Below are 19,292 nucleotides of genomic sequence, written 5' to 3' on the forward strand. Positions count from 1 at the left end.
TCTTGAGTTCTATCAGGAATCAGTTTTTGGTAGGTAGCATACTTTAACTGGAAACAAAATGCTCAAGAGACCAATGTGAAATCATTGAAGTCTAGTAGAAAAGGAAGAGCGAACATAATTTCTAACTTTTGTCTTCTTTCTTTCACTTTTCTGCCAACTTGACAGCTGTGCACCTAAAAAAATATTTGGGAGTCCCTTCATTTCAGGAGGTCATCGTTTTAATGGCTGTGTCAGTGCATACAGACAAATATGGGCTTTCCATGCGGTAACCCAGAACTTGCATGTAACCTTGATGAACGCTGTATCTAGTTTCATCTGAAGTGATTATCGTGTTCTGAATAACAGACAAGTCTGAGAATAGATAAATTGACTACAGATTTATATGGCTTGGGAGATTCAATGAAGTAGATAGATACATTCAAATAAATCACAACTATTATATCCATGACTGTATTTTACAAGTCAGAAAAACAGGTTTTTAAAAAAAATTTTTAGAGCCCTGCCAGATATTTTTATGTGCCGATCGATGTTTCCCTGCCACCCTCGCACCAGGTTGTCCGTATAGCCAGCAAAGAGATTCTGCACTGAGGCGGCTCTGCCTTGCTGCTGGTACTGCTAACTTCTAGCTTGAACTCATCAGCAGTGATCTTGCCTTCCAAATCCCAGATCTTGATGCTGGGGCCAGTGGCAGCACAGAGTCAGTAGTGGTTAAGACGGAAGCACGGGGTGTTAATGATGTCCCCATCATCAAGTGTATAAAGGTGCTTGCCTTCGCTGAGGTTCCACAGCACGGCCTAGCCATCCTGGCCTCCAGAAGCACAGGGTGATCCATCTGGAGAGACAGTCAAGGTGCTCAGATACCCTGTGTGGTTGATGGGATTGGTCTTCAGCTTGCGGTTTGCCAGGTCCCATTGCTTGACCAGCTTGTCTCAGCCACAGGACATGATGATGGGATTGCTGCTGTTGAGTGCAAAGCAGACACAGACACCCACTCTGAGTGGCTCTCATCCTGGACAGTATATTTGCATACACCCAGAGTATTCCACAGCTTGATGGTTTTATCTCAGGAACCACAGACAATCTGTCCATTGTCAGAGGAGAAGGCCACACTCAGCACATCCTTGGTATAGCCTACAAATCAGCATATGGTGGTGTCCATTGTGAGATTCCAGAGGTGAACGGTTCCATCTCAGGAGCCAGAGAGGGCAAACTGGCCATCTTAGAAGATGACCATGTCACTAACAGTGGGAGTGACCCCGAAGAGCACGCAGTGGGATGCCTTATTTGGTCTCATCCCTCATCAGCTTCCACATAATGATGGTCTTGTCTCGAGAGGCGGACAGTATCATGTCCGGGAACTGGGGAGCAGTAGAAATCTGGGTCATCCAGCAACTGTGGCCCTTGAGGGTGCCACGAAGGGTCATCTGTTCAGTCGTGGCATGTGTGGGTGTTGCCACAGCGAGGAGGATGGATGTGGATACCTCAGACAGACAGCCACCATGATTAACTTAATTATAATGCATCCAAGAACACACCTCCAGAATGCTGGGTCTTGTGTGATGAATTAAAGATAGATTTCTAAAGTTGTTCTTATCATAACAAAATCTCTTGGGTTAAGCCATTTGAAATGGTATTAAATATTTTATGAACATTAGCTGAACTTCCATTTTGAATAAAAAGAGTAGAAAATATAATATAAAGGCATAATTCCCTGTACATAAAATAGCAATCTTCTGTTCAATGGTTAAATATTTAAAAACATTAAACACTGGCAACAACAGCTACTTAATTTAGTAGCCCAAACTTACTCTCTGTTTCCAGCCAGGTAGAAAATAAGTTTCTGCTTATGAGTTTAAAATCAGATTGATCTAAGGAATTTGCAGAAAGTAATGTAATAGTTTACCTTTATCAACCTGAGCACTTCTATAGGTAGTGGTAGAGTAATTTGAAAGGGGGGAATATTGTTAAACTGTAGATCATATGCAATATATCTATATCTACCTATATATATATACACACACATATATATGCATATTATCAATTTTAAAAATGCTTAACTTCTTGAAACATGCTTAAAGCAGACTTAAGTCAACTTATCTCTTCTTTGCATATATAATAATATATTTTTCCTTAGTATCTGAAAGCTTTTAAAGTAAATTCTTAAACAAAAAGAAAAAAGAAAAGCTCAAAGACAGACAACAGTATGGCGATTACCAGAGGGAAAGGGGGTGAGGGAGGTGGAAGAGGGTAAAGCAGGGATAAGTGGTGATGGAAGGAGACTTGACTTGGGGTGGTGAACACACAATACAATATACAGATGATGTATTATAGAATTATTGTACACACCTGAAACCTGTATAATTTTCTTAACCAATGTCACCCCCATAAATTCAATTTAAACAGTCAAAAATTATTAAATGCATTTTTATGGCTCTCATCATTGATTAAATGTCTTTCAGATTCAGCTATCAAAATAACTTCATGATCTAACATTTACCATTTAAAAATATTTATTAGGCACTCACTAAAATCTAGCACTGTGCTTAGCATAGAGATGAAATAAATGGTCATGAAAAACATATCAGTACGTTCATGGATTTAATGGTTTGGTGACTATGCCATAATCCAATATACACTAGTGTGTGTGGAGACGTGATGGTGGAACGAAGGCTGTGCGCTACTTAGAACCTAGTGGATAGAGACCAGGGATGCTGCTAAGCATCCTCCAATGTGCAAAAATGGCCACCCACAACAAAGACTTATCCAGCACAAAATGTCAATGATGTCCCAGTTGAGAAACTTTGTTATTGTATAAAATAAGCATTGATTAAACAATTCCTGTTGAAGGCATGGATAACATCCAAGATGAGCACTTTGCAAAATAGGAAACATGGTTTTTATGAGGCCTGATAGTGAAGAACTTTGCCCTAAACTGGAGTCAGTGTAGCCCTCCCTGTCTGACTAAATTATCTGAAGTTTACCTGAAGGATAAAGTGTTTTGTGCCTGCAGTGGTGGGCAGGAGGGTATCAGAGAAGGAGGGTTCCAGATGGAAAGGCTAAGGTTTGAAGGAAATAGTAACTGATAGTGGTGGGGCGTGGGGATACAAGTCGGGAAGGGGTAGGTAAGTGCACACGTGGTTGGGGGGATCCTTTGAGGAATGTAAAGTGCTGAAACATTTTAAATGAAGTGGGACTTCATTGGACCCACAGGTTTGAAAATGTCATTCTGGCTTCAGTACAGATGGGGGGAGATTGGAAGAGGACAGAGTTGATGAAAGGAAGAAAAGACGTTCCAGCAGGTGCTGTAAATTATCTGAATCAACAGTAAGAATGGCTGTGACAATATCCATGTTTGTTTAACTCACAAATGACAAAAGGTCTTTGAAACCATGACTCCTGAAGTAAGATGTGTGATTTTTACAGAGAGCTGAGGAAAGTCATGCATTTTCACTAATAGTATATGTAAGCAAATACTTATGCCTCTCTTTTTGAACATAGATGGAACTGGAGAGCATTATTCTAATTAAAATAAGCCAGGCAGTGAAAGACAGATACCATATGGTCTCACCTATAAGTGGAACCTAATCAACAAAACAAGGAAACAAGCAGAACCAAAGACATGGGAATAAAGAACAAACTGACAGTGACCAGAGGGGGCGGGGAATAATAGGGCATAGAAGGGGAAGGGTCAAGTCAGGGAACTTGTATAAAGGGCCAATGAACAAAGACAACGGGGAGGGGTAGGATTGAATGTGGGAGGCATGGGGTGGGTAGGTCAGAGGCGAGTAATGGGGGAAAATGGGGACAACTATAACTGAACAATAAAAAATCAGAAGAAAAATTACAAGTTTCAACAAAGTTTAATCTATGTAGTTTTCTGATTGAACTACTAACAGATTTCATTTATTTCTAATTTAGTTTCAGTAGTCAAAAATTCAAAGCCAGTTAAATAATTGGGCTACATTAAATCCATTTACTATCAGTGTTATCTTTATTGAATGAGACTAACTTTCTTTTAGTCTGCACAACTATTTTGAGATTCATCCTATGTTGTAGCTGACATAACAAGATCTTTTAGTAAGTCTTTTAGTAATGGCTTTATTTTTTTTACAAATAATTGATATGAGTGTAATATTCACAATATTATACAAATGTGAGAAGACTATAAGTGAATATTGATTTCATAATTGGTAAAATACATAAAACATTGATGAACCCAAGCAGAAGCTCATTTAGAAATTTTTATTAGCATTAGGTGTTACATTTACAGATGTCATAGAACCAAAGTTGTACACACACCATGAGACATTCATTGTGAATTCTGATGGATGTTAATATGAGAGAGAGAAAATAGCCACGTAAGTAGTAAATAAAAATTGTTTAATCATCTTCAGATGTATCATCAGGTACTTTTGAGAGGAGTTTCATGACTCGGTCTATAGGAGTCTTAACAGAATCATAACTCCATTTCTTCCTCAAAAACAACTTCTCAATCACACCTGGCATCCTGTAGCCCTTGCTTACAATGAAATCTTTGAAGGCAATTGGTCCATAAAGATCATCAAGAATGTCCGGTTCAAGATCCCTTGCATGACTCTGATATTTCTGTTCTTCTAAGAGTTTGGAGCCAACCCAGGGTTCATCATTTATTTGCTTTTCTGAGGTCTTGGGGTTCAGATACCAGTCTCCATACCTTAACTTCACCCAATTGGGTCTATAAGGAGCAGGTGGTTTCCTGAATTCTCTCTCCCAGTCACCTTCCTGGAGGGCAAATTCTCTTTTCTCAATGTCATCTAGCTCTTTGCTGAAGTATAGTTCCATAGGGATCTGGGTTACTTTCTTTATTTTGCCCATATTATCATTAGGCATGCACTTTTCATCAAATTCAGACCGTTCCATGATGAACTTTTCATCAAAGTCCATGTCTTCAAAAGTATCAGTCCATGTGCTGAATTCACTAGCTTCATCCCCAACACATCTGTAAGGATCAGGATTTTGGGGAATGCCCTTTCTGCTTGACTTCTTTTTTTTCTTTTCCTCAGGAAGCAACTTCATTAAATATGATAGGAAAGAGTCTTTAGGAGGCCCTTCGTTGACTTGGTCAGGAGCTCCTGGGGTGACTTGGCTGGTACGCCTTCGGGCAACTTGGCCAGGAAATACGTGGTTGAGTTGGTTGGGAGGTCCCTGGTTGACTCGGTCAGGAAGTTCCGGGGTGACTTGCTTGGGTGGTCCCCGGTTGACTTGCTTAGGAGGTCTCCGGTTGACTTGCTTAGGAGGTCTCCGGTTGACTTGCTTGGGAGGTCCCCGGTTGACTTGGCAGGTTGGTACTGGTTGACTCGGCTGGGAGTTCCTCTTTGACTTGGCCAGGAGGTCCCAGGATGACTTGACCAGTTGTTCCCAGGTTAACTTGGCTGGAAGGTCCCTGGTTGACTTGCTTGGGAGGTCTCTAGTTAACTTGGCCAGGTGGTCCCCAGTTGAGTTAGCCAGGAGGTGCCCAGTTGAATTGTTCAGGAGGTCCCCAGTTGAGTTGGCCAGGAGGTCTCCAGTTGAGTTGGCTGGGAAGTCCCAAGTTGACTTGCTTGGGAGGTCCCGGTTGACTTGGCTGGGAAGTCCCAGGTTGACTTGGTTGGGAGGTCCTGGTTGACTTGGCTGGGAGGTCCCAGGTTGACTTGGCTGGGAGGTCCCAGGTTGAATCGGCTGGGAAGTCCCAGGTTGACTTGGCTGGGAGGTCCCAGGTTGAATCGGCTGGGAAGTCCCAGGTTGACTTGGCTGGGAGGTCCCAGGTTGACTTGGCTGGGAGGTCCCAGGTTGACTTGGCTGGGAGATCCCAGGTTGACTTGGCTGGGAGGTCCCAGGTTGAATCGGCTGGGAGGTCCCAGGTTGACTTGGCTGGGAGGTCCCAGGTTGACTTGGCTGGGAGGTCCCAGGTTGACTTGGCTGGGAAGTCCCAGGTTGACTTGGCTGGGAGGTCCCAGGTTGACTTGTCCGGGAGGTCCCAGGTTGACTTGGTTCAGAAGGTTCCGGGTTGACTTCCTCAAGGTGTTTTTCACCAAGCTTTGTGGGGGACTTCTTTCTGTCCTTCATGTCCTCACAACAAACCCAGGTGTCCTCCAGCTTCTTGTCAGGACGAGTCTCTTCCAGCACCTTTAGTAAGAGGTCGGCAGATAGTATTTTCTTCAGATCCGGGTAACGAGTCAAGGGGTGTGGGGCCAGGCTGTCTTTGAGCTCCTCTACAAAAGCCTTCCGTGCTTTCTGGGCTGGTGAGAGCCTGGAAAGCAGTTCTGCTCCTTTGGGCAGGTTTTTCTGAGTCTTTCTGGGGGGAGGTTGGGGAACTCTATGAGCAGTCGTGGAGAGAAAGCCCTCCCTATGGCCACGAATGAACAGATTATTAGCAGGTGGGAGGCCCGTTCTGAAATCGTCCAGCCCCTCTCTCATAGATATCCACCACCGGCTGTCCATAGAGTACTTCAGAGGCCTGTGCCTGTGCTTTGCCAAAGAGTTGGGAGGTACCTTGTTTCTTGTCTTGTACCAGCGCTTACAGTGAGGGCCCACGGGTACGGGCTCCAGAGGCTGCATCCCGAACAGCCACTTCTCCTTGAGCTGAGGCTGAAACAGCCTCTTCTTGTCCGCCATAGTGCCGCTGGCCCCAAGGCGACCAGCGGCTTCGGCGCTTTGTTGTCTCAGCCACTCCGGTTGCTAGGTGACCGTTACCAGGTGCTGCCGGAATCTTTCTGGTAGCCGGGCAACGCAGGCTCACTGCGCATCCCGCATTCTCCCCAGGTGGGCCGGGAAGATGCGTTCTTTGTCGTGGCGGAGAACTGTTCCAGTGTACAGACACCCCACAGTATGTTTACCAACTCACCTTTTGATGAACTTTTGGGTAGTTTTCAGTGTGAGGCTGTTGCAAATCAAGCTGCCACAGGTATTTTACATATTCACATCTTTGTACACATACTTTCATTTCTATTGGGTGAATTTTAGATAGAAATTGAATGGTGGGAGCATCTGACATGTGTTTTTTTCCCATATGTACTCACAGCCATCAGGTTTTAAGATTTGCCCATATATGGGTGGGGTTTAAGGTGGCACCAAAAAAACTCAGCAGTCGAGATCAATTGTGTTTTACAAATGAGCAAAATAGAACCAGAGACATGGAAATAAAGAACAAACTGACAGGGACCAGAGGGGAGGAGGGGTGGGGATAACGGGGGAAAGATGAGGAAGGGGCAAGGAACAGGAATAGACTCACGGGCACACACAATGAGGGGGATTGAATGTGGGAGTGGGGGTGTCAGGGTAGGGGAGAGCAATGGGGAAAAAGGTGCAACAACTGTAGCTGAACAGCAGTAAAAAAATAAAAAAATAAAATAATTTTTTTTGTTCTACCAAAGTCATTGAAACACAAGATACATTGAATTAGCAAAGGAAAATAATACACACACACACACACACACACACGGGTGCGCGCACACACACGAGCACACACAAAACAGAATGATTCAAGATTTAAGCCAAGGAAAACCACTAAATGGTTAATGTTTAGGTAAAGTGGGGCTGTGACTTTACTTCCTGCAGAGTCTATCATGGCTGAGTAAGCCATTTCTGCCTTAGTGCAGAGGGAGCAGATTGAATAGTGAGCCTTCTCTGAACATTGTGTTCTGTTCATAGGTACAGTGAAATATTGGAATTGCTGGTAGAGTGAATGACTAGAAGCAAAGGTACTTCTTTTTGTTGGAGAAGCTATTATGTTTGTACCTTTCCCAATAAAGCGAGGGAATGACCAAATTCTGATTTAGGAACTGCTCTCTCTTCTCAAGTATTGGCGAGGGAAGTTGGAGATGGTAGTGACAACACAGAGGTAACATGAATTGTGGCTAAAATGTAGCTCCAAACTCAATTATTTTCTAAGCTTACAAAAAAGCGTTTTGAAAATCTCTGGCAAATGTTCAGTTTGTTATGCCTATTTTTGTTTCAAGTTGGTAGGAAGGAGAGTAGTTAAGTGATGTTGATTCATGTGGAAGGTTGAAGTATAACCTCTGTTTATGCGGTGACGTTAACATCATTTAGTTCGACTCAGAGACAAAGGTAAATTTTTCCACACTGGGCTTTGCAGATGGTGATTGGCCTCTGTCTAAACACCTCAGAGGAGCAGGATCTGGAGGATAAGAAGGCAGACTGTGCACTGTGGATGCCAATGCTCTCTGAAAGTGGAACCTCTCGTATGAACTGTAATCCCCTCCTACTGTTGACTTGTCCTCATGATTCTCTTTCTACAATCAGAAGCAACATATATCATCCCTTCCCATGTTTGAGATTTTTGTGTGTTCTAACAGCCACCCCTTTAAGTTCTCACATGGTAGGTTATTCTTCATTCTATCCATACATTCTAAATGGCAGCCAAAACAAAGTTACAGTTATTTTCTAGATATTGTCTGATTGGTTGTGGAAATGAGAAGAGTATAGTTTCTTGTGAATGAGACATTATGCTTCTTTTTTATTGTATTTTTCATTACCATTTAGCCTTGTTATACCTCCTCCCCCAACAATTACCACACTGTTGTCCATGTCCAGGAGTCCTTTTTACTCAATCCCTGTACCCCTAATCCCCTAATACCTGTCATTATATTTCTTATATTTAATTAGATGAATTATGACTTGACTAGTACTTGGGATCTATAATGGTTTTACTAATAAGGCTCAACATTAAACCAATTTTCCTTGTGATAGACTTACTGATCAGTTGATTAAGAAATGGTGTAGGTGCCCTGACTGGTGTATCTCAGTTGGTTGCATGTGGTCCCACAAACTGAAAGGTCCCCTCTTTGATTTTCATTCAGGGTACATGCCTGGGTTGCTGGCTGGTCCCTGGCTGGGGGCTTGTGAGAGGAAACCGATCCATGTTTCTCTCTGACATCACTGTTTCTCTCCCTGTCTTTCTCCCCCCTTTCCCCTCTGTCTAAAAATAAATGAATGAAATCTTTAAAAAAAATAAACACTGCTTTTAAAAAATGGTATAGCCATAACACTGGGTAAATCTAATTTCTACAATGTTTTGCCAAGGCTTTCCATATGATTTCCTGGTTAGAAGATATTATGATTCAGTGAGCTTACAACTCCCAGAATATTTGTACCAAAAGGGGACTCAGGGATGGTGAATTCAGTGTTGGGCATGTTGACCTGTAGATTTCCATGATCCTTCAAATAGAGACACCCTTTGTATATGTCACAGGCTCAGAAATAGGTGATGATTGTTGTTATGTTTTAGAAAGAATAAGCATAAGGCGATTGCTCCAGGCTTGGGTATGAGTAAAACAGCAGAAAAAAGGAGTATGCATATGTTGAATAAATATGAGATCTGAAGATGGAGTGCTTGGAATTTCTGATTTATAAGAAGCAAACAGAGTCAGCTAATGAAAAGGAGAAGATACATTCAGAGGGAGAGCGGGGGAAATCAGAAGAGGGGTGTCTCAGAATCTCTTATGGGAAGGTTTCAAGAAGCCAGGAGTGTGGAATAACAGATTTTTAACATATTGAGGACTAAGTGACAATTGAGAACGTGTGTACACTAAGTGAAATATACATTGCAATTCTCTATTTTGATGGGAGGACTTGTAGTTGCTGGAAAGTCTATAGTTTATGTCTCCAAGTTCTGGATGGAGATGAAATAACCAAGAGATCTAAAGATGAAAATAAGGAGAATGAACCATGAACAGTGATGCGATCAAGTTCTGACAGACATTTATATGAGGGTAAAAGAAGAAGACTGTTAATTAGACATTGAAAAATTTCACAATAGCAGAGCCACAACCCTATGAGGGGCCAGGTATAGGAGAGGCAGCTTCTACTGTTGAGGGATGCTTGGAAAAGTGGTGTCTTGCTGGGAAAACCAGTCAGTTAAAACAGTGAGGGAAAGAGCATTCTGAGAAATAAATTAGAGGATACTGGGATCATTATTTGCTGTGGAATAGGTATTTAAATCCTCTGAAGATAGGCAAATCTGATGAAAATTCGTGGTGACAATAACAAAGAGTAGGAAAGATACTGGAAAGGCTTAATATTCGTTGGTTATTTAAAAAATTACACAGTGTGAAGCCAGTGTGAATGGAGGATCTCAAGGCAACTTGATAAGCATGATTCTGTGCCCATGCATGCCATCAGCCAGTGACCTATGCTGTCCATAGTTCTGCGTGTGTTCAGACCATTAAATAGAGAACATTGATGAACATTTCTGACAAGGGTAGAAACAGTGACTAGGAGCAGAGAGACACTATCCTAATTATAATTCATTCAAAATAATGGCTTTTAATTACCCACCTCTGACTCATGGATTTCTACAGCTTAAGTTTATGAATCATTCTTCCACCCACCATTTCTTCAAACCATTGCTTCCTTTTGAAATCCCAGGTCTCCCCTTAGTTCAGGGTTTCTTCTCCGAGTTCACCGAGTCTGTGATGCAATTTATGGAGAGAATTGCCGTGATCCTTCCGTCATGCTCTGGTCTGCTGGCATTTGGCAAAATATCGGAAACCAAACATCGAATGCAGGGAGCAATTTAAAGATCTTTTAGAATTTAATGAGTTGACGTAGGCAACCACACAACGATTTAAAAATAATCTTAGTCCGGGAATGGAAATATCGTGATGTTCTTTCCATTTTGACTTTCTCCAGTGGGCTCTTCTCATGCTGGAGGGGCGAAGTAGCTCGGGAAGAAGTCCTTTCTCACATTGGCCTGATGTCACTACTGCAGACAAACTAATTTATTATTGATGACTTGTGATGCTTTTTTATTTGTCTGCGTTTCAGTGCTTCTGATAGGTTAGGTGAGGCCTATTGATTCATCCAGGTTTGGCTTTGACGGTAATTTACTGAGAGAGAGACTCAAAGAAAGCTTGCAGAAGAGATGGACATTTTTCAGATCTTACCCAAGTGGAATAAAAGAAACATAAAAGGTCTGTTTTCTCCTGTTCAGTTAATGATTCTGCTGGGATTTAACTCGTGGGTGGGTCAGGCTTGATGGGGAAAGGGTATTGTTAGACGTGGAGTGATCAGATCATTGACTATTGAGTGTTCATGGGAGGCTGGACTATGCATTTGAAAAAGCATATGAGTTCGAGTTGAAAGGCATGATTCAATTTAGTTTGTAAAAATCCATAAAATCTTCTCTTGGAGAGGCCTCAGTGTGTTATAGTGAGGCTTTGTTAAATAGATTAGATTTCAAAACATATCGGTGACTAATACTTCTGTGATGCCTAGCATCAGAAGCGTCTGAAAAGTAAAAGCAAATATCCTGTTTCATCTATGTCTTCTCATGTAAGTGTACAATTTGTCTTGATTGGATCTAAATTAGTGAGCAGAGAGAATACGTGCATCCACTTTCCCTGACCCTCTGGGGACAGCAAGTTGAATTCTCCTGTGTGTTCTGGCTTGCTTAGGTTTGTCTGTTTTTATCTCTGCTCTGCACAAAGATGACTGAGTTTCAGCTTCTCAATGGCAAACGGAAAAAACAATAGTCTCCCCTTTCTTAATATGTTTCTTCCAGAAAAGATGCAACTAAATAAGTTAGTTTTAAGTAGCAGATAAGAGGGTCCTGGACGCTGACCCTCAGTAAAATTGACCCTCAGTAAAGAGTGTTTCAAACCTGGGTGGACTACTCAGATGGAGCCGATCAGAGGTTAGCAAAAAAAAAAAAAGAAAAAAAAAATACTGTTATCTGATGAGAAGCATTGAACAAGGAGTGAGCACAGAGCTTTCAATTTAATCAGTAACTATGCAAAAGTTCTATCAATCTTATTACTATAAAGCTAACCTTTAGCTTCTGTGTCGCAAAAGGGTAAATCGCTGGAGTTACAGAGCTGTTCTACTTAGGTAATTTATTGAAACAAATTATGGTATTCTTTAACCATCTCATTGTTAGAGTTTTGAACTTTAAAATTTGCTTTTGGTTATAAAAATGTGGAAAGAATTGGAAAATAACGCAGAGGTAAGGTAAGGGAAAAATAAACGTGTGACATTGTTGAAAGTAGGCATTTTCTATTTAGTAAATACTGAAGCTGGTGCACCAACATTTTAGAAAAGGTTTCGTTTCTCATTCTTATTTTGATTTAGAAATTGTTTTAAACATACGTGAGATCAATTAAAAGTTTCTGATGGGTAGGCTTTTGCCATTACTTCATTTAACAACTTCTTTTTGTCAGCATGTATATGAGGAGGAGATGGTAGGTGCAAGGTACTTTATCACACGTGTTCTCATGTTCTTTATATCTAGTTGTTGAGAGATTTCATATATCAAATTTCATTTACATTTTATGTACATAATAATTATAAATAATAATATTATTATAATATGTAATAAATATGTAATATGTATAATATATAATATATATAAAATATATAATATTTATTATATAATAAATATAAGTAAAACAAGTAAAAAATAAGTAAATAATAATAATAAATAATAATAATAACCTTAGTGGTTATATCAGGGGAAATAGGAACAGTTCATTGCCATTTGGATAGGGAATAAATGGGTAGAGAGAGAGTTATAGAAGGGAAGGCTTCCAGGAGGAGGTGAGATTTGAGTTGACCCTTGACATTTTTAGAAATCTTTAGGTGACTGATGGTATGAAAACAATGTGGTCAGAGATAGAGATGGTAATTAGTTAGATGTTGTTATGGCAGCATATAGCATTTGGGAAGCATCTGAAATTTGAAAATGTGATTTACTTTAGACTGTAGAAGCATGCATTTCTCAGTCTCAAGAAATTTGGATGTTATCCAATGTTCTTTCTGATGACTAAAAGAGTTAGAGATATTTACTACAGAAAGTAAGCACAATAGTCTACCATAGGTACAATAGGATTACAACAAGTGAAATAGTTTATTAAATAGCATTTAGGCTTGCTGTCTGATTGGCTGAGTACCACCCATGGACTTCAAAGCCCTACAGGTAGTAAATGTTCCTGGATAGGAAGAGGTTAAAGATAATCAAAGCTTGGAAAAGAGAAGAGAAAGTTGTTGTGTGCTCATGGATTTTTCAAATATGGGTAAAGAGACAGCATATGGGAGAAAATTAGCTAGTAAGTTATAGGACTGGTAATTAGCATTAATAAAGAAGAAGATAGATTAATAAAGAAAAGACCTAATCTATGAAGATATATACCATATTTTTCAGACTATAAGATGCACCTTTCCCCTGCCCCCCCCCAAACTGGGGAGGAATAATGGTTGTTAAGGCTGCTGTTGAGTTCTGTTTACATTTATGTTGGTGAAATATTATGTTATTTGTGTTATTAAATATTTTACCACACTTTTTGCTTCAAAAATTTTTTTTCCTATTTTCCTCCTCTGAAACCTAGGTGCATCTTATGGACCAAAAAATACAGTAGGTATTAGTATATAAACATCTGTGTCAGAGATCTCTGATTACAGCTAAATTGAACCTGGTGCTAAATTTGTGTCATAGTACAATGTCAGAAGTGTGAAGTTAGAACACCAATCCATTTTAAGCACTCATCAGAGGGTTAGAAGATTCCCACTGGGGCCCTGGCCAGGTGGCTGAATTGGCTGGAGTGTTGTCCCATACACCAAAAGGTTGTGGGTTCGATCCCCAATCAGGGCGTGTGTGGGAGGCAACCAATCGATGTTTCTCTCTTACATCTCTGTCTGTCTGTCTGTCCGTCTGTCTCTCAAATCAATCAAAACATGTCCTTGGATGAGGATTATAAAAAGAAGATTCCCACTGGGGTGGTGATGGAAGGAAATTTGACTTGGAGTGGTGAACACCCAACACAATATACAGATGATGTATTACAGAATTGTACCCCTGAAATGTATATAATTTTATTAACCAATGTTGCCCAAATACAGTCAATAAAAAAAAAGAAAAATGCTACAGTACTGTCCTCAGGAAACCCATATTGAAGTTAGCGTATGATCATCACTTTTCCAAATTTGCTGAATAAGTGGCATGATTTCAGGGGTATCGTGAGCAATCTGTTATTGAAGATTCAGCAAAATAAAATGCAGTGGATGAAAGGATACAGCTCTTTGCCAGAAAACGCTTTTACTAGCTGTTGAAAAATGGTCGGACACATGAAAGGCAAAGATTGGACTATCATGGAAGGAGAAACTCTACACGTGTGAACCCAGGCACGAGTTGTTTTTCTGGAAGGGATGTTGACATTCTCTTCCAGATCTTGACCAAGGGGTGCAGTCCTTGTTCTTTCCATATCGTGAGCATTTCATTGTATGATGGACAGTGTGAGTGATGCATTATGGAGAGTCGTCCTCAGTTAAGGGCTTTGAGCTTTGCTCAGGCAATTAGTTAAAATACTGGTAGTTCCTTTTGGATATATTAGATAATGGTTTTATTCTTTATTCGATTGATGTGATTTTTAAACATCTTTTTATCAATACGAGTTTGGACTTGAACTTAGTCCTGGGCCACACCTCTTACTTTAGATCGTAAATCATCCTGCCAAGGCAAGATCTTCCTGGGGGTATCAAGGAAGGGGTTCATTCCAAGGTGCTGAGTGAGGTCTTACTCTCCTCTCTAATTCGGGCAGGAGCATCAGGTTCCTAGCATTACACGAACTCCTCTGTCGCTGCTTAGCTCTCAACAAAACAGCAAATGATTTCTATGAGGCTCGCAGAGTTCCATGCACAAGGATCTCTACTCTTGGGAAAATGGTGAATACCCAAGCAGGTGTCCGAGGCCCTCTTTCTGCATAGTTTCCTCTTCTCTGTTACCTGCTGCAGGGATTCTGCTTCTTCAGCAGCTCACAATTTATTTTGATTTAAAATTTATTTATTTATTTATTTTTAGAGAGGGGAAGGGAGGGAGAAAGAGTAGGAGAGAAAAATCAATATGTTGTTGCCTCTTGCACACCGCCTACTGTGGACCTGGCCCACAACCCCAGGGGTCTGTCCAAACTAGGAATAGAACCGGTGACCCTTTGGTTTATAGGCTGGCACTCAGTCCACTGAACCACACAAGCCAGGGCAGAATTTACAACTCTGCCTCCACTGCTCGTGACATCCAACACATTGGGGTGTATTATTCAGCCCTACAGCACAAATGAGCATCTAGATCACAGGTGGCAAACACAAGGTCCCTGGGCTGAATCCAGCCCTCCACCTTGTTTTACCCAGCCAGCACCTTGTTTCTACCCAGCGGCAGCACTGAGCTCTCGCTTCACTGTTAAGGAGTAGTTACATGTATACAGTCCTAAAGTTACATTCGGCCCTCTGAAGGCAACTACGAGGCTGACGTGGCCCCTGGTGAAAATGAGTTTGACACCCCTGATCTAGATAGAACACAGGGAGTTGCTACTGCTTACTTTGCGCTTCCCTTTTCTGAGGTGTTACAGTCCTGCCCTTGTTATGGTCCAGTGTCTGAAAGCAGTTCCTCGTGTATTTTTTTAATTTACATAGTTGTTCAGTGAAAGGACAAGTCTGTTACCACTTACTTTTTCTCTTCACATTCTAAGATTTTGTGTTCTATTCTGTCTTTGTTAAACACACAGAAAGGGCTTGTACTGGTTGTTCAAAAGTCAGCTTATATCAGGTTGAAAATGCCTCATTATATGTTTTCTTATTTCCTTACCTGACCTGTGAGTATGTGTCATAAAATCAGTTTCATGAAGGATTTCGAGCAGAGTATCCTTTAAAGAACCAGCAGGTGAAAATGTTTACCAAGTTTACCCTTTTCTGTGACTAGTAAGTGTTAACCATTTAAAGATCCATCAGATATCCCCGGATGGTTTGTAAAGCATCAAAAAGGCAAATAAGTCAACAAATGAATTTTTGTGTCTCTTTATTTAGACAGCTTCTCAGAGAATAAGTCTGTCTATTGTTCTGGTGTCTACTATTCCACATTTTCTCCAGCTTTGAATGCCAGCTTTGCTAAAAGTGAGAAAGAAATTTCTGACTTCCCAGGAGGGCAGTGTGTTAACTGTGCTCAAGTTACTTTGTGTTGTAACCTGGCTACCAAATACAAATATTTGCTCTGACAGAACAGCCGTTTACCAGCAGTAACTCAAAACTCCATTTCAAACCCAAGAAGATAATTTAACAGAATCAGTTTACCACTTTGCTGAGAATTACATCTTCAAAATGATTCAGTGGCAATTTTTATGATATCTTCCAAAAATATAGAAGCAGAAGGAACACCTACCAAACCATTTCATGAAGGGAGTATTACCCTAATAACAAAAACAAAAGTATAAGAAAACTAAAGACCAAACATCCTGTTGATTCAGGTGCAAAATTCCTCAACAAAAGACTAGAGAAACAGACCCAACAAGGGTTTTATATACCATGACCAAGTAGGACTTACTAGGGAATACACGGTTAGTTTCACATCCCAAGACCAATTGATGTAATACACTATATTAATAGAATAAAGGGTGAAACCACATGATCTCATTAATAAATTCACACCAATCATTTAAAAAATACAACAGCCACTCTTGATAAAAATACTCAACAAACAAGGAATACAGAGGCAATTTCTAAACTTCATAAAGAAACATTTGCCCTGACTGGTTTGGCTCAGTGGTTGAGTGCCGGCCTGCGAATCAAAGGGTTGCCAGTTTGATTCCCAGTCAGGGCACATGCCTGGGTTGTGGGCCAGGTCCCCAGTAAGGGGTGTGTGAGAGGCAACCACACATTGATGTGTCTCTCTGTCTCTTTCTGTCTCCCTTCCCCTCTCTAAAATAAAAATAAAAAATAAACTCTTAAAAGAAAGAAACATCTACAAAAAGCCCACAGCTAACATTTCAGTTAATGATGAAAGTGTCAACTCTGTTCCCCACAGATCTGGAGCCAGATGAGGGGATGTCTTCCCCTGATACTTCTATTTCACATTGTGTGTGAGGGTTAGCCATAGGGTTTAGGCAAAAAGAAGTGGGGAAAGAGGCATTTCACTTAAAAAGAAAAAAGTAAAACCACCTCCATTTGTAGATTTCTTGATTTTGTACATAGATAATCCTAAGGAATCCACACCAAAATATATTAGAACTAATATATGCATTCAGCAATGTTGCAGGATATAATGTCAGTACACAAAATTTAATAGCACTCATATTAGCAATGATTAAAGTGGAAATAAAACTAAGAAACACATCCATTTTCAGTAGTAGCAAGATAAAAATAGCAATAGATTTTATAAAGATCATACTTGTACTCTGAAAATGGTAAAACTCTGCTAAATATAATTAAATATCTAAATAAATAGACATCTGTGTTTATGAATCTGAGTTTTAAAGTTATTTATATGACAACACTCCCCAAATTAAACTCTAGATGCAATACATTCCCTACCCTAGTCCCAGGTGAATTTTTTAAAGAAACTGACAAAATGACAATTTCCTAAAATTCATATGGAAAGCAAGGGACAGAGAATAGACAAAATAATCTTGCAAGAGAAGAGTAAGATGGAAGCCTCAGATTTCCTGATATCCAAACTGCCAGAAAGCTCCAGTAATCATGGAATTTGATAGTCTAAAAGTAATCCATTATATTTGTATGAGTTGATTTTCAACAAGTGTGCCAAGACAATTGAATGGCAGAAAGAAGAACCTTTTCCACAATGGTGCCAAACAGGATATCCATGTGAAAAAGAATGACATCAGATCACTATCTTACTCTAGACACAAAATTTAAGCCAAGTGGACACTAGACCTAAATGTAAGAAATAAAACTGTAGTCTGGCTAGGTGGCTCAGTTGGTTAGCACATCATCCTGATACAGCAAGGTTGCAGATTCGATCCCTGATCAGAGCACATACAAAGGTCAACCAATGAATACATGAATAAGTGGAGCGACAAATCAATATTTTCATCTTTCTCTCCCCTTTCCTCTCTCTAAAATCAATCAATATTTTTTTTAAAATTTCATTTATTTATTTTACACAGAGGGGAAGGGAGGGAGACAGAGTAGGAGAGAAACATCAATGTGTGGTTGCCTCTCGCACGCCCCCTTCTGGGGACCTGGCCCACAACCCAGGCATGTGCCCTGACTGGGAATCGAACTGGGGACCCTTTGATTCACAGGCTGTCACTCAATCCATTGAGCCATACAAGCCAGGGCTAAACTTTTTTAAAAAGAGAGAAAACTATAAAACACTTGAATAAACACAAAAAGGAAGTCTTTGTAACCTTGGTTAGGCAGTGGGTCATTTGCTATAACAACAAAAGTATGAGTGACAAAAGAAAGATTAAATGAATTAGATTTAATCAGAATGTAAACTTTTTGTACTGCAAATGATACCACCAAGGAAATAGAAGGCAATTCACAGAATGGGGAGTATATTTGCAAAATATGTAACTGATATGATCTTCTATCTATAATATATAAAGAATTCACATCAATATTTAATAGATTACCCAATTAAAAATGGGTAAGTGATTTGAGGAGAAATTTCTTCAAAAAATTGCTCGATTAAACACAGTGTTATTAGTAATAAGAGAATTCAAATCAACACCACTATAGCTAGTATAGCTGTAATAAAAGGCAGAGAAACATTACAGGTGGCAATATAGCATGGTAAAGTTGCTTTGAAAACAGTTTGGTGGCCCCTAAATGAAAAATATTGAATTACCATATAAGCCAGCAATCCCATTCCTAAGTATATACTCAAGAGAAATGAAAACACGTATTCACACAAAATAAGTGTAGGAATATTTATAGTAGCATTATTCATAGTAGTCAAAGAGTAGAAACCACCCAGATTTCCGTCAACTGGTAAATGATAAATAACATGAGCTATATTCATATAACAGAATATTATTTGGCAATAAAAATAATCCTGATGTTCTGATGCATGCTACAACATGAATGAACCTGGAAAATATTGTGCTAACTGAAAGAAGCCAGTTAGAAAAGAACACGCATTCCATGATTCTACAGGGTCTGGTACAAATAACGCCCCCTCTTTTTATAAAATCATAAGCATGTCATTCTGTAACATAACAATATCACACTCAAGCACACCACATGACATTTTAGGTCCAACGTTCAAATTAAAACTATAAATTCTGACAAGCAGGGGTTACTTCTGCCAGACCCTTCATATGAAATGTCCAGACTAAGCAAATGTACGGAGATGCAAGTGATTTAGTAATTGCCTAGTGCTGGAAACTGGGGAAGAGTAGGGAGTGACTGTTAATTTTTATAGTTTCTTTTTAGGATAATGAAACACTCTAAAATTAGATTGTGATAACGATTGTACATTTATCTGAGTGTACTAAAACATTTAATTATTCATTTTAAAGAGATGGGTTTTATGG

The 19,292-nt window shown here is 40.0% G+C and overlaps 1 protein-coding gene and 1 pseudogene across 1 annotated transcript; both read right to left on the reverse strand.

Annotated features, from left to right (window-relative positions):
- Positions 1-512: 512 nt before the first annotated feature.
- Positions 513-1,439, reverse strand: LOC123829901 (annotated as a pseudogene).
- A 2,941-nt stretch (positions 1,440-4,380) lies between these two features.
- Positions 4,381-6,633, reverse strand: LOC123829902 (putative protein FAM47D). Its single transcript, XM_045855836.1, has one exon. It carries the CDS (start codon positions 6,631-6,633, stop codon positions 4,381-4,383), a length of 2,253 nt encoding a protein of 750 aa, XP_045711792.1.
- Between the last annotated feature and the right edge of the window lie 12,659 nt (positions 6,634-19,292).

Source organism: Phyllostomus hastatus, unplaced genomic scaffold (assembly GCF_019186645.2).
Source record: "Phyllostomus hastatus isolate PE091 unplaced genomic scaffold, TTU_PhHast_1.1 phas_scaffold_12, whole genome shotgun sequence".
Lineage (NCBI taxonomy): Eukaryota > Metazoa > Chordata > Mammalia > Chiroptera > Phyllostomidae > Phyllostomus > Phyllostomus hastatus.